At 37.9% G+C, this 16,270-nt stretch overlaps 2 protein-coding genes across 2 annotated transcripts; both read right to left on the bottom strand.

The window, feature by feature from the left end:
- Window positions 1-5,005: 5,005 nt before the first annotated feature.
- On the bottom strand, window positions 5,006-7,580 carry LOC103431468 (uncharacterized). Its single transcript, XM_008369624.4, has 2 exons — window positions 7,397-7,580; window positions 5,006-6,348 (listed from the first exon to the last, which is right to left on the bottom strand). The coding sequence occupies exon 2, from the start codon at window positions 6,242-6,244 to the stop codon at window positions 5,153-5,155; it is 1,092 nt and encodes a 363-aa protein (XP_008367846.3). The 5' UTR covers window positions 6,245-6,348; window positions 7,397-7,580; the 3' UTR covers window positions 5,006-5,152.
- A 6,508-nt stretch (window positions 7,581-14,088) lies between these two features.
- LOC103400395 (auxin-responsive protein IAA20-like) lies at window positions 14,089-15,866 on the bottom strand. The gene is made up of 4 exons (XM_008339039.4): window positions 15,261-15,866; window positions 14,683-14,975; window positions 14,507-14,588; window positions 14,089-14,366 (listed from the first exon to the last, which is right to left on the bottom strand). Exons 1-4 carry the CDS (start codon window positions 15,584-15,586, stop codon window positions 14,315-14,317), a joined length of 753 nt encoding a protein of 250 aa, XP_008337261.3. The 5' UTR covers window positions 15,587-15,866; the 3' UTR covers window positions 14,089-14,314.
- Window positions 15,867-16,270: the final 404 nt, after the last annotated feature.

Raw genomic sequence — 16,270 nt, 5'->3', positions numbered from 1 at the left:
ACTATATTAACAATCCAGGTAAAGTTGTACTCTTTTTCCTTCGCTATGGTTTTTTCCCGCTGGGTTTTTCCAAGCAAGGTTTTAATGAGGCAACTGATGTTGATATGTGGGCATCCAAGGGGGAGCGTTGAAAACATTGGCAGTGTTGAAAATATTTGGCAGATTAATGAATGCCCACACAAATTTTCAATACCTACACAGTAATGTGGACTTTGGAAATGAAGGAGATTGTTCAAAAGATGTGTGCTGTAAATTTCAAAATGTAATAATACGTTTGTCTGGAGTAGCTCTATAAATAGAGCGCTCCGACTACTATCAAGATATACAGAAAGAACAAGAAAGATCAATAACATCATTATCTATCCCTCCCTCTTTTATTTGTCATCCCCTTATGTTATAGTTACAGTGTGACATTTTACACCTGCTTCGCTCCTGTCACCAGTAAAAGTTATCTCTCTAACTTTTTACCTATTTATAACACTTTCAGTTTTTTTTATATTATATTATCCCGTGTATAAAACAGTTTTTTTTTTTCACTAAAAAAATTATTGACGCATGCATTTTCACGTGTTTTTGTTTATAGAGAAGTGATTTTTGCACACTTTAGTTTATACAGAAGTGATTTCGGAACACCCTAATTTACTTTTGGTATCTTTTTGTTTTGTCAAGCAATTTGATTGAATAAATTAAAAAAAAACTCAAAAAATATAAATAAACTAACATTTGCAAAAGGGAAAAAAATATACGTGTGAAAATCATTTTTCTCGTTATATAATAACTTAGGCGATCGTTGCATACATGTTCACGGTAAAAATAATGGAGTGGCGCATTAATCAACTGATTTAGTTTAACATTAACTAGTGCATGATTTATTAGTGCTATGAGGAGCATCTAATTATTATTCATGAAGTCATCTTAAGTGTTGCTTGTCGAAATCTAGAATGACGCTAGTCTTTTGGCAAGTATTAAATAAAACGGGTTCATCATTATTGTGATATTTGATCCAATATTATGTATAAATTTCTCTTATTTTTACATGACAATACATTATTAAATCAAAATACTATGTGACGGTAAACTCATTTCATATAAATTATTCCTATACCGTTAAGTTCATAAAAAATAAAGGTAATGCTATCTACACACCTATTTTATTTCTCTCATATTCCTCTTAATTTTGGCATTCAAATCGAATAAATTAAAAAAAATCAGTAGCTAAAATTAACAAAGGTGTGTTGGGGTAGAAAATGAGTGTGTTAATTGCACGGTTGACATATAAAAGAAAATGAGAGAGAAGATAAAGGCACGTGCTCACACAAAAAAGAATAAAAAGCACATGAATGCGTGCTCTGCTGGACTGAAATAGCTAAATCATAAATAAATAGAATAAAGTGCTAAATAAGATAAGTACTTTAAATACTCTCAATTTATCGTCTATAAAAAACGATACGATATATACAAAAAAACGCTATATGTAGTGAGAGGCTTTGTCAAATCATTTTCACGTGGGCTAACAACCAACCACACGTCAATTACGTCAATTCGTTCTGTCGAAAGACGTTTCAAACGGGGAAGCTTTGCAACAACCAATAATATCATGCCATTTTAAAAGAAAAAGAGAAGAGTGATTTCCAAGTAAATTCTGGATTTATAGTTCGTCAAACAATATAAACGCAATAAACTTTTTTAATCACAACAATATTTCACACTAACGAGTGGGCAATTTGAGTTAATACTAAAACTGTCTGTAGAAGTTGAGAGGAATATCACTACGTTGTTATATTATTAGTAGTGTAAATGAGAGATAGATAGACTCTTGAATGTACACAAGTAGTGATGTGACAATTTTCATGAAGCTTGGATAAAGCCGTGATCATGTTTTGTACATACTCTTATAATTTAATATTAATCTATTCATGACATGTTTACTTACAATGATTTAATTTGTGCCAACTGAGGAATGCATAAGTGAGTGAGTCCTATATTGATTTTGGGTATGTCATGCCTAAAAAAAAAAAACAAAGGTATGAGATAACCAATAGAATACTCATTCATTTTCACGATTGTTCATTCTCGCACCGATTCATGATTTATTTGATTCTAAGTAACATGTCGTCGTCAACAACAATAACAAAAGCTTTACCTTACTAAACGAGGTCGGCTGTATGAATTTTAGAACGCCACACCACTCGGTTATGCGCCAATTATTCTGTGAGCTCCGAATATTCTAGGTTTCTTAATGTCTATTTTCAAGTTGTCCTAGGTCTTTCATCTACTCCTTGGGCGTATGAATATCTAATAAATATTTACAACGATTAAATTTTGTATAAAGCTCTTACTACAGTCTACCAAGTGACACGTAGCATTAAAGTTGGATCCATATCTATCTTCCATAAAATGAGCAATTTGTTAAGCAAATGGTGTAGGTAAAATTGGTACAAAAGAAGAAAAAAGCAGCAAAGGATGAATCGCATTTTCCTGGAAAATGACACTTTTGATGGAATTTTCGTGGATGTTTCAGTGCATTGGTGGTACCTGCCGTCCACATACAGGCCACAGTGCTTGTTTTGCTCAACTCTTTATTTTATTTTCTTTCTTTTTTCTTCAAGCAATCGACAATGAAGTTTGCTTTTGTGCTTTTACAAGTTTTGCCTGCTTGGTTGCCAAATGGTGGGTGAGACCTCCAGATAAAGTGTTTGATTAATTCAACATTTTTTTTTAATAAATTACAATCGTGAAGCTAATATTATATTCATATTGACGATGATTATCAACAAAGTCATTATGATTTGTTTTTTTTTACTAATAAAATCAATATATTAGTGACATGTCGACAGCCGTGATAACTTATTCAAATGTATACCATTATACACAAATCTTGAAATTTAAATTTATCCAACACTAATAAGTAGAGTCGTGAGCATCGTTATCATTTGAGGGCGGCCAGTAAAAACATGTTCATTATCTTATTTTTATTTCTCTTTAAGTTCTCGCATTTTTCTATGGCCAAAACAAATTCTCACATGTGTGATTGTTTCTATCGATGTTATTATCCGGAAAGCATAAGATAAGAAAACGTGTTTGGAGCATTTGTTAGTGACCGAAATGTGTCCTTCGGGGTTGCTTTAACATGTTGGATCCTGACCCATAGATTTTAAATTAATTCAACCATAGACTAAGACCACCAATTATAATATTCAAAAATACCAATTTTTCGTTACAAATGGCAAAATACTTTTTTTCATCAAGGAAATACAATTAAATAAAGTGACTACGGTCATAATCAGTAACAATATAATCAAACAAGAGTGCTCTTCTTGCCACATGCGGCAAGGTTCTATCCCAGATATACAAATTATCTACCTTAAAACCCATACTAATTATTGTATCCGTAACAAAGTTTGTCTCCCTAAAGTAAAAATTTCAAAAAGCGTTAGGCGCTAGTTGGACGGAGGGTAGGGCCTATAGGCATCTAGGTGGGTTTTTTTAATTTTAATTAGATTTATTATATAACAAATAAATAAATGTCTACTTATACTTAAAAAAATACATAATTGTTTTGAGATACATAAATTGCGAAATATAATGAAATATGGATTTTAAAGTATTAGACCTATTGAAAACATGGGGAACAAATGTTCATTCAAGTATTTAACAAATCTTTTATAATTTATTGAAAAAATAAAATGCAAAATGAAAATTATCTATTTTTTGTCTAAATGAAAATCGCGATCTAGGCATTATTTCTTAATTTTTAAATGCTTAGAAATTAATAGGGACAGTGACCAGCTGTCTAATATCTAAGCGACGCTAAGCGAGGATTTTTAGAAGAATGCCCTAATGACATGCTTCCAAGAAATTGAGTAAAAATCACCAATTAATATCTTTGATAATGTTCTGAAGCCCCTAGGAAATTGAGTCAAAATGACAGGATATTTACAAACTTACTATTACGACGAATTGTTAATCCACTCATAATAAATTTACAATTTAAAATCTGACTGACTAAAAGTATATATGATTTCACATCTCTTCAAGTCGAACATGAGATATTATAAAGACCGAAAATTGTTAGATCAACTACTTGTCATGACATCATAGAAAGTGCTTATTGAGAAAATGTGAGTCCTCCCAAAGTTCCAATTGCATTAAAAATTGATTGCGAGTAGATAATTTAGGGTTGAACAAAAGTCAAAACTAATTTAGCCCACCTTAATTAACAATTAAAAAAACTGGTGGCCCCAAAACGCACTCTTAGACTTCAAAGCTTGAGTTTCGGGATGACCTATTTGACCTCGGAAACAAAAGCAAACTACAAAGTTTGGACTGTAGATTCATATCAGCTATTATAGTCCAAATATTTGACAAACAAACCACATAGAAATTGCCACCTCTTTCCGAAAGATGATGTTCAATTATCATTTTTTTTTATCTTTCTCATTACGTAATTGTTTGTTTTACTTTTACTATACAACCAATTATCATCACGCGACTTTAATTTATCACACAACCAATTACGCGATGATGCATATACATGGTGTGTATCCAACATGTTTTTATGCTCCATACTCTACTTTCAGATTGAGGAATGTAAAGGTTATCAATAAAAGTATGAAAAGCGCACGAGGTTGGAACGAGATGAGAAAATAACTCGAGCCAATGTTCGAGTACCAGACACCATCATATTGAAATTTGCTTTTCCATCTAGCCATCCATGCATCTTGATGGATTCTGTGATAGTTTCGCTTTCACGATAACTTTTGCAAAGTTGGGTTTCCTTTACACCTGTTTCATGGGAAACTTTTCAATAGTTGGCACAATGACATAGTCCGGCTTTATATCCATTAGAATGGCAAGCAAGTAAAAATAGTATTTCATCAATTTAATTATGACCATTCATTTCCCGTTCTACTGAGTAGACCAGCGTATTCAAAACGAAAAAAGCACTCCCAAAATAACACAAAGGATGACCAAATAACGACCCTCCGCAGCCCAAACATGAATATTAGAAACAAAATCAAATCTTATAAAAGCTAAAATCAGAATAATTGCTTTGCAATGGTGTATCCTTTACTAGCAAGTTACCGGTGCACATAGAAAGCTAAAATCAGAATAATATATTGCTTAAAGTTAGTATTACCTACGAAACCTTTCAACCCTGTGACCTTAAACAGCCTCCAGGGAGAAGGAACCTAAACTTGTCTACATTCTTTAACAAGTAAGAAGGAAGATGAACCGCGGAAGTCGAACGGGGTATCGCTCCCATCTTCTTGATCAACTCCTTGAACGAGTACTCTTCAGGTAACATGTCGAAAAGATCATCTCCTCTACATATGAGTTTCTGAATTCTTGAATGGTCAAGAAATTCTCTGCGCTTCACGCGGTCCGCGTGGCTGTAAGCTGTCATCTTAAACACAAAATCTTCAATCCGCCGGAAGCAAAAACTGCAATGCCATCCTGCATCAGAAAATAAGTAGTTTGTCTGTCGTGAATGCTGATACAAGGTACGAGGGCCATAGATGTGGGCTGTCGCCCGCCAGCTACTATAGTCCACCGGGAACTCAAACGAATACATGTAGTGCTTCAGCTCAAGATGCATTTTAGGTGGAATCCCGTCACACCACTGCAGCAATTTCACAGTATGTGGGCTTGGTATCTCATCAGTATCTGACATTATCAATATATCGCCATTGGAAATCCCAGCACGCCGAAGTAAAGCATTCATAGCTATACGTTGCTTTTTCTCAAGATCAAAGGGGTCTGCATGTGATCCTCGTGGGACAATTACACCAGGAAAGACATCGTGGATGATTTTATCCTCGGCAAAGGCAAATCTGCCACGATTTGAAGCAAAATAGAGAGGTTTCGGGATGCCAGTAAAAGTGGTATTTGCCTCGAAGATTACCAATTTTGTGACATATGGATAAAGCTCATTCCACCTAATATCAAGCATGTCCAACTCATTGCTGAAGATGATGCCATCGAAAACACGGCGGGGTTCATCCCGTATGGACCAGCCATGAAGGCGGCAAAGATGGTCCATGGTGACATTTTCAGCGTAGTAGTGTGGGAGTCGTATGAAAGGGGCTGGCGGCTTGTCCCAAAGTGGTCGGAAGAAATACAAAATTTTCTGGTAATTTGTGAAGAGTCCAAAAATACATGTAGGCGCAACTATCAACAGTATCAAGCAAAAGAACTTAGGTGGTCTTCTTCTGGAAGGAGAGTGGGGAGATCGCATTGCCATGCCTCGAAGAATAATTATCAAGAGGGGTCAAGAGGGGTAATACTTAACATGTCTTTCCCAACTTAACTACCAACATGATCATTGCTCAAACAATCTTGGATCACCTGCATGAAATTAATATGTAGATTAGATGCGAAAATAAGAAGCCATCCTGATAAAATGCAGTAATGCACTTGGCATAGAAATTCAATGACAGTTATTTCAAACCGGATTTTGGCAAATGCCAGAAAGGTAAGGAGCATATCGTAAAGTCACGCTTCAATTTAATCTTACTCTCACTAAAGCACAAGAAAAATGAGCAACTCTGCTTTTAGCAGATATGGACATAGAATAAAAATATAATCAATAGTTTTGAAACGTTGTTATATAGGAAGTTAAAAAAAAAAAAAGGCATGGAGAAACTAGAAGATCCCTACAACAATCACGAATCCAAGTAGAACTCACTTGTTTCAGAAACGACGTTGATGTTAGGGACAATGCACCAGCTTTTGAAAGATCCAAAAGTTGGTTGAGATTAGGAAGGGTTTTGAAGTTTTCTTTCAGAATGCTCATAGCAAAAGACGGGAATTAATAAGGTGTAGGTTGAGCATTCCCTGCCTGGTAAGAAACCGAAATAACAGCCTCAAGGGGTAATCTTATTCTGCACATCTAACTTAGGAGACCAAAAACCGAAAGAAGTTTATTCATCTAAGTACGGTGATCGCAGACTCAATCAAAGGGGCCTTTCTGCTGGAATTATAGCCGCGGATCTCAACATCCTTACTCATCCAAGGAGTTTTAAGTTAACACCCTAAACCCTACACACTATTTGAAGCCTAGAAAAATCTATGCAAGCACCAAACATACTTTGCTTGCCTCAAACGCTCAGTTTATTGTCTCTTCCCACCATTATTCATAGAGAGATAGCACAACATCACCAAGAGCAAAGATAGATAATTTTCTACTAATTACGTTCATGGATTGAGGATGTGAAATTTACTCAATTTAAAAGTCAAACGAAAATTTGCAGACTAGGGCGTAGCCAAGTTGACTAAATATGTGTGCTACTTTAGGTACCAAAGTTCGAATTCTCATCCTCGTAAAATTAGATTCGACTAGAATATCGCTTGAATTGAATATGTGTGCTACTTTAAGAAGAAATCAAAATCTGACCTTGCTGGAGTTGCAGGGGCTGACTGGGTGAGGAACAATAGTTGGCCGCCGCGCGCGCATTACCGCCGTAAGAGATAAAGAGAAGGCGGAGAATCCTAGAGAGAGAGAGAGAGAGAGAGAGAGAGAGGGACAAGCTTGGAGGGAAGATAGGAAGATAGGAGGAGCGCAGAACCTGATCACCGGGGGGGGGATCGTCTACAGATGCAACCTCGTACAGTTTGAGTTAACGACTTACACGTGTAAGTTGTGAGAAACGTGGCAATTTTTCATTGGTGCGTTTCGAACAAGATGGTTTGAGCGTAGGTGAGACGGTGAGTAGGTGAATGCTGGCACTCGCAATAGTGGCAGATTCAAGAAGCTTTGGAATAATCGGCCCAACGTGGCCATTTACTGGGGAAATGATCTCTTCCTTCTAATCCATCAAATTAAAGAATCTATAGCGTTAAAATTTGATTCAATGATTGAAGTTATTATAACTTTTAAAGTAGGTTTCTGTTCGTAATTGGTAAATCAATTTTCAACGACATAAATTTTCTAATTTGGAAAATTAAGAGAAAGAAATCCGAAAAGAATGCATTTCCATTTATTACGGATATCCTACCGGAGCCCACGCAAGATGGATGTGACTTGCGTTGAAATGACACATTTGCCCTTGTTTTGAACGACCCATAGTTGTTTTCATTGTCTTGCTCTTGATCTTTCCAACACGCAAATGGAGTGACTTCTTTTCACTCACAAAGACGGCACCCTAATATAATGTATTTTAAAATTTTATATTTGTCTGCAAATGGTGGATTGACCCGGTAAACAAAAGTTTATCAATGTGCTCTTTCTTATTGAAGAATCGAGAATGCAAGATGACCATTTGAAATACTAATAACAATTCTTTTCGAAAATATTGAAACAAAAAACTTTACGCCAATAACTAATTAATAGGTAAATTTCAACTAGTATCAAACGAACATTGAATGTGCTGTTGCGTTGAATAATGATCGGTAACGATTTTCACGTTCCGTTTTCTCTTTGTGCATTCCTCCGTTTCTTGACTGTTCTCTTTTAACTTATGTAAACCAACTATTAGAAAAATAAAAAATAAAAATAAAAAGAGTGCATAAGAAAAATGGGAGTTGCCAAAATCACATCGGGTGAAGACTTGAGCCCAACATTTATTGGTGGTCGAATGGGGAAAGGCTTCACAATTAAGCCCAACAAGAGCTTGGCTGTAACATCTCACATTGCCCAGATGAGTGATTCTTAAATGTATATTCTCATCCTTACCTAGCACGAGACCTTTTGGAAGCTCACTGGCTTCGGATTCCATTGGAACTCCGAAGTTAAGCGAGTAGCGCGCGAGAACAATCCCATGATGGGTGATCCACTGGGAAATTCTCGTGTGAGTTCCCATAAACAAAACCATGAGGGCGTAGTCGGGGCCCAAAACGGACAATATCGTGCTATGGTGGTGGAGTGGGCTCGGGAAGTGGTCCGCCCCGGGCCGGGATGTGACATTGGCACACTCAAGCCCACTAAATATATACATATATACATATATAGGGTTTAGGTAGACCTGACATTCGTGTCGTGTTTTTCGTGTTCGTGTCATACTCAATATCTTAATGGGTCGTGTCGTGTAATACCCGTTAAAATAAACGGGTAAAATGACCTGACCCAAAATCGACCCAATAATATTAACAGGTAATATGACCCGATCCGTTACCCGTTAAAGAAAATATATTTTAAACCAATAAATAATCAAATGAAAAACATAATACTAAATAAGTACATACATATCATATTGTCACATCCAAAACATAAAAACGCAATTTTCTTTTAAGTATATTTTACTTACCTAAAGTCTTTAATACTTTTTTAATTAATGTAGAAGTGTAAAAAAATATATAAATGCTCGTAATGACAAACTTTACAACTTTCATAAAGAGCTTAACTTCAAAATTCGCCACTATAATCATATAAATCATAGATCAAAATTTAACCGTTGATTGTTGTTTACATTTACGCTTCATTGCTCTTATCAAATTTTGTTTTTTCAGATTTTGTTTTTTGAAAACTTGATCTATTAGAGGATGCAAGAAGATGAACGGTTTGAATTGTTGATATTATATTTAGAGTTCTACGGTTAGTGAAAATATTGATCGATGTTTATAAAGTTTCTACAAATTATATGACATCGACTTATATTTCAGTTAACCGTAAATATCAAAACGTGATATCAAAGATCTGAACCGTTCATCTTCTTACATCCGTCAGATGATCATGTTTTCAAAAAAGAAAATTTAAAAAATGAAATTCAATAAGAAGAATAAAGCGTAAATAGCAATCGACGGTTAAATATAAATGTAAGGTTTATGAATTATAGTGTTGGATTTCGAAGCTGACCCATTCATGAAAGTTGTAAAGTTTGTCACTATGAGTGATTGTATATTTTTTTTATACATTTTTTACACTTCTACAATAATTATTATTAATTTTATTAATATTGCCCTAAAATAAAAAACATTATTCGTGAAGGTTTGGAGGATTTTAAAAATCTAAACGATAATGTAAGTGTAACCATTATCTACTCGTTGAGGAATAATGATGAATCACGAGTGTTTATATATTCTTTCACATTTTTCATACTTGTATGTATGTCTTCTTAGTCCTTGTCTATACAAATACTATATTAGTTTATTTTAATTTTGGACAACAATGTAGTATCCCACATCGACGACGTGAGGGCTGTCCTTGGGCCTTATATGTATTCGCTCGCATGTACTTTTGAGAGACGCGTTTTGGAGCTACGGCTTGCAAAAACAAATCCGTGAGTGGGGTCGGACCGGTGCGCCGGGTTCCACCACAAAGCGGACAATATCTCTGCGGAGGAAGGCGTGGTATACTGTTTGGTATCAGAGCCAGACTCACGGCCGTTCGGTGTGCCGACGAGGACGTCGGTCTCCCTAAGGGGGGTGGATTGTAGTATCCCACATCGACGACGTGAGGGCTGTCCTTGGGCCTTATATGTATTCGCTCGCATGTACTCTTCAGAGACGCGTTTTGGAGCTGCGGCTTGCAAAAACAAATCCGTGAGTGGGGTCAGACCGGTGCGCCGGGTTCCACCACAAAGCGGACAATATCTCTGCGGAGGAAGGCGTGGAATACTGTTTGGTATCAGAGCCAGACTCACGGCCGTTCGGTGTGCCGACGAGGACGTCGGTCTCCTTAAGGGGGGTGGATTGTAGTATCCCACATCGACGACGTGAGGGCTGTCCTTGGGCCTTATATGTATTCGCTCGCATGTACTCTTCAGAGACGCGTTTTGGAGCTGCGGCTTGCAAAAACAAACCCGTGAGTGGGGTCGGACCGGTGCGCCGGGTTCCACCACAAAGCGGACAATATCTCTGCGGAGGAAGGCGTGGTATACTGTTTGGTATCAGAGCCAGACTCACGGCCGTTCGGTGTGCCGACGAGGACGTCGGTCTCCCTAAGGGGGGTGGATTGTAGTATCCCACATCGACGACGTGAGGGCTGTCCTTGGGCCTTATATGTATTCGCTCGCATGTACTCTTCAGAGACGCGTTTTGGAGCTGCGGCTTGCAAAAACAAATCCGTGAGTGGGGTCGGACCGGTGCGCCGGGTTCCACCACAAAGCGGACAATATCTCTGCGGAGGAAGGCGTGGTATACTGTTTGGTATCAGAGCCAGACTCACGGCCGTTCGGTGTGCCGACGAGGACGTCGGTCTCCCTAAGGGGGGTGGATTGTAGTATCCCACATCGACGACGTGAGGGCTGTCCTTAGGCCTTATATGTATTCACTCGCATGTACTCTTCAGACACGCGTTTTGGAGCTGCGGCTTGCAAAAACAAACCCGTGAGTGGGGTCGGACCGGTGCGCCGGGTTCCACCACAAAGCGGACAATATCTCTGCGGAGGAAGACCGACGTCCTCGTCGGCACACCGAACGGCCGTGAGTCTGGCTCTGATACCAAACAGTATACCACGCCTTCCTCCGCAGAGATATTGTCCGCTTTGTGGTGGAACCCGGCGCACCGGTCCGACCCCACTCACGGATTTGTTTTTGCAAGCCGCAGCTCCAAAACGCGTCTCTCAAGAGTACATGCGAGCGAATACATATAAGGCCCAAGGACAGCCCTCACGTCGTCGATGTGGGATACTACAACAACATGTTAAGTAAAATTTATCCTAGTAATGATAATAAGGAACTCTCATAATAAAAATAAATAACGACTAAAACCTTTTTTTTTTAAACTTATATAGAATAATAATACAAAACTATATATTTAATATAGAATATATTGTATATATTAATATGGCTATTGTATTTTATAATAAATCTTTTAGTAATTAAACTTTAAAATTATCAAAATAATTTTTTTATTAACAGGTCGAAACGGGTTACCTACGTGTTACCCACGTGTATACCCGTTAAGAACCCGTTATTAACGGATTCTTAACGGGTCACCTGATAATGACCAGATAAGTTATCGTGTTGACCTGAAACCCGTTGTTTTCGTGTCGTGTCAGAAATTACCGGGTCTAGGTTTAGGGATGCGAGTTCACAAGACTTTGGATGCGAGTTCACAAGCCCAATCAAGACTTTGGGTGCGAGTTCACAAGAGTCAAATAGGCTTTAGGGTTTTTACCTTTTTAGCGAAATTCCTAGTTTTTAGTCATTTTAAGTTTTAATCTTTATTTGGTTATTTATTATATTAGTTAATAATCTACTTCATCAACTATATTATTTAATGATTAAAAGTCTTTACATCACTCTTAATTAGGACTATTAGATGTTATAAAATCTAAAGGCTCATAAGAAATGTTAAAATATTTGTCAAGATGTTTGTCCCTTGATCCTATCCCTCTATATATAAAGAAAACCTTTAAGAGATGGGATCTCCATTTTATTTTATTTTATTTTTATAAAAATGGGGATTAGTTGTAGGGTTCACATCACATCAAACTTTAACGATACGAACCGTCTATATTCAATTTGCACCTTATAGATCATCCTTACAAAATATTAGCCAAATCGGAAATGTATAAGACATTTGATTGAGTTCAAAGAAATTAACGAATACTTTGTTATATAAGAAACAATGAAATTTTATCTTGATAATTAAATAGGCAAATAGTTTCAGATTGAATTAAATTTTTGTAAGGATAATCTATGAATTGAGACTTACAAAATAGACGGTTCGAATGTAGAGTGAGCCCCACACCTAATCCATATTTTTTGAATCTGCCTTAGGGATTCCCACATCCTAACCGTTCATCGTACATCGTGCGATAAGTTTTCATCAGGTACTATTTATGTTTAATTTTATATTAAAAAAATCAAATAATTTATGACAACACGATGCACGAGGAATGACTAAAATGCGAGGATTCCTAAAATCCACACAATTTGAATCCAGATGGGATCTAAATCCATATGTAAGAGGTAAAAATTAATGTATACATGGCACTAATCATATTTTTTGTTGGAAGACAGTTCGATAGTGGATCATGACAGTCATAGTTAGGGTGGGCACAGGCCGGGCTGGGCCCAAATTTGAAGGGATTGGACCGGACTTGCTTTAAAATGAAACGGGGTGGGACGGGCCGGGTATTGAAATTTCTGAAGTTGGGAATCAGACATAACCTAACCTATTTGAAACGGGCAGTTCGGGCTGGGTTAACAGGTCCAACAGAAGGCAATGACGTCATTCAAGTATGTCTTCCTTTGACACAAAACCCAAATGCCTAGCGACAATTGAGCTTGCCCTGGACGATCATTTTGCTGATGAAATAGGAGGCCTCGCCTGCCTATTCTAGGAGACTCCGGATCTCCGTGTCTGAGTGCCTGCTCTCTTCAAACCTCTTGCGGACCTTCGTCGTCGCGCCGTTCAGCATCGTCACGTCTTCGGTGAACGACTTCCGTGTCGCTCATAGCAAAGCTTTGTACACGTTCAGTACTTCTGTTCTTGCCAACTCAATCTCTCAGCTCCACCCCTTTCAGTCCCCCCTCTCTTTCTGCTGTCCGGCCGTCTTCTTTGATTTGGACCCATGCCCCATCTTCGTCCATCTGAGTGAGTTCGATAAAATCAAGGGAGAGACAGAGCATATCACGGTCAGAAATGGAGGGATCTGAAGAAGTTTGATGATGTTTGAATTAGGGGTGAGAGAGAAAGGAGAGACATGAAGAAGTTTGCTGGACTTGCAGAGAGTGAGTGGTGGGTTTCGATTTGAAATTGAAGAAGGGAGAAGACTCTGGAAGCCTGGGATGGTTTCATTTTGTTTAGTTATAGAAACGGGCCGGTTTGAAATCGAAGTAGAAACAGGCCCAATTTCTATTCCCCCAGCAGTGCCATCCATAGCATTATAAAAACGGGCCGGTCCGGGACCCTGTGGGTCTAAAGATTTGGACCCACCTCGGCCCGTTTGTCCTTTAAAAAAATTGGACCCGTCCCGAACTGTGATTACCTGCCCCGACCCTCAGGTCCTCTGCTCGTCGGGACTGTGATTACCTGCCCCGACCCTCAGGTCCTCTGCTCGTTTGCCCACCTCTAGTCATAGTCATGTAACTCAAATGATTTAGAACATATTTTTTTAAGTTTAAAGTGCGTGTTCAATTCCCTTTCTCTAACATTGTTCGTATAAGAAAAAATATGTAAGTTATATGGACATTTAGCTATAAGATATAAAACATTAATTTTACTATTGTTGGGGAAATTTTAGGTGATTCATATGTTATACAACTGAACTGATTAGGATGTTCTATATTATAATTCCATATTATTATACATAGCAGTCGTTCAAAAAATCATCTGCAACAGGTCTCATGGGCCTATTAAAACTAGCTAGAGCAAATTGTTTAGTCAAATCTCGATGACCCATTGACAATGCTCCTGTCACTCCCATTAATCACTTCTCTTAAGCAAGTTCAGACGCTGCACCGACCGGATGAAACTTCTGCATAGCCAAAATTAAAACATGATCAGTTTCTTAATCACTGGCTAGTTGAACAGAAGTTACAAAACCCTATACGTTAAATAATCTCATCAATGTATAATACTTAAATAAATATTGTTTAATTAGTTGATTAATCGAACCTCCAAGGAACATCTTGAGCTAATAGCCAGTCTCCCTCTCTGTCTTGATAAGTGAGCTTATAGTTGTTCGAATCCATCTGACCTGTTTCGCAAAGAATTCCACACGTGGAAATTGTTAAAACTTAAACTCGAAAATAGTGACCCGTCAATCATGCGTGGCGCTCTGAAGTACTTACATTTGTCAAACATGTCCATCAAGGTGTCTGTGAGTGTCTGGAAAGATTGGTGGAGGCTCAAGTCAATCTTTCTTGCTATTCCCACTCCCTCCATTTTCACCTTAACGAATGTAGAATTGTTGTAGTACTGGTTTGAGTTTGATGATGAACCTGATCTTCCACCGCCACCACAGCCGTTAATATTTCTCACCGTTCCATTACCACCACCACGGTCGTTGTGGTGGTGGTGGAAGCAAATCTCCTTTCTCCATGACTTAATGGGCGGCCACCCCACCAATCCATCTCCATCATTTCTATACCAAACCAAATAACATGGACCAAATTATTAATTTATGGTTATGAACCTTTTTTGAACAATTTTTTTTTTATATCAAAACTGGAGATTAATTAAAGAGATAAATGTGCGTTAAGTAAATTGATCAAGAGACACTTGATCAACTGTCCTTGACTCTCACACTTAAAGCTCGAATTTTTAATTTTTAAATTAAAGTTATTTAAAATATATATCATTTTGTAAAGATGAAAACTTTGAATTAGAGAGAGAAGCTGACATTGAAGAAAGAGATATAGATTATTACTTGATGACAACGGTAAAGCGGGAGTTGCAGTGTTGGCGTTTATTAGGGTTGTTGTCGTCCTCCTCCTCGTCACCGTCGTTGTTAGATTGCTTGTTCCAAAGCAACAAAGGCAGCGTTCGAGGCACGGCCGTTGCACTAGTAGTAGAACTAGTCTTGTCGTGCTCGCCATCATCAAAAGCTTGCGCAAAGCTGCGTTTCTTGTAGTTGTCATTAATACTACCACAAACCCTAGCTTCGTAAACAAAGCTGTTCAAGTCGAAGCCCTTGATTGGCGGAGAAGGAGGAGGAGGGGTGCTTGGAAGAGCGAGACCAAGTTGAAGCTCCATATCATGTAATCCAATCCAACAAGAACAAACAAAAGATTACCAATAAATTATGAGTTATAGAGAGAGAGTCTGGGGTTCAAGGGGTCTGGGTTTCTTGCTTTAATATATATACGGAGTGAGGGAGGGAGTGAATGGGATTGTGGAGGGACTAATTAGGCAGGGATGGGGGGACAAGAAGGCGGTGAAGGGCGGGGATGGGACAAGGAGTGCAGGGAACATTGGCTAAGATTGTCCGTATCAATGCTCCACTTTTAGCCGACCCACTTGCCCCTCATTGCTTTCTGAACCCCCAACACTATATTCAGAGATAGATCTTACATCCCCAATCCTCACGCGCATCAAGGCCACGTCTTTTTCACACGTCATCAAATACAGAGGAAAAAAGTTATTCCCCTCGTAGTCCCTCTCCTTCTTTTCTTTTTTATTTGAACCGTTATGATTAAATTACGTCAATGTTTTACTTTAATTTTTTTTCTAAAAAAAATAAAAAAAAATAAAACAAAATATGAGAGAAGTAGAAGAAAGCTAAATGGAAATAGCAGGAGAGAGAAATAGAGAATCATACTCTGTTCCAAAGATTTGGAATTCAAACACTCTCAGTCACACGACACCCGTGAAGTCGGACGTTTTTGGAGAATGACGTTCTGATGTGTTGCTGAAATAACTGTAGAATAGTAACTCTCT

Source organism: Malus domestica, chromosome 15, assembly GCF_042453785.1.
Source record: "Malus domestica chromosome 15, GDT2T_hap1".
In the NCBI taxonomy this organism is placed as follows: domain Eukaryota; kingdom Viridiplantae; phylum Streptophyta; class Magnoliopsida; order Rosales; family Rosaceae; genus Malus; species Malus domestica.
The sequence above is the reverse complement of the archived record's forward strand: the minus strand, read 5'-3'. Positions and strand labels throughout refer to the sequence as shown.

Bases quoted from the DNA above. Each gene is read 5' to 3' on its own strand.
- LOC103431468 (XM_008369624.4), bottom strand. From the start codon at position 6,244: ATGGCAATGCGATCTCCCCACTCTCCTTCCAGAAGAAGACCACCTAAG.
- LOC103400395 (XM_008339039.4), bottom strand. From the start codon at position 15,586: ATGGAGCTTCAACTTGGTCTCGCTCTTCCAAGCACCCCTCCTCCTCCT. The intron at 14,976-15,260 runs GTAATAATCTAT...GGTTTGGTATAG, and splicing joins CGCTTTACCGTTGTCATCAA to AAATGATGGAGATGGATTGG. The intron at 14,367-14,506 runs GTTCGATTAATC...TTGGCTATGCAG, and splicing joins GCTCAAGATGTTCCTTGGAG to AAGTTTCATCCGGTCGGTGC.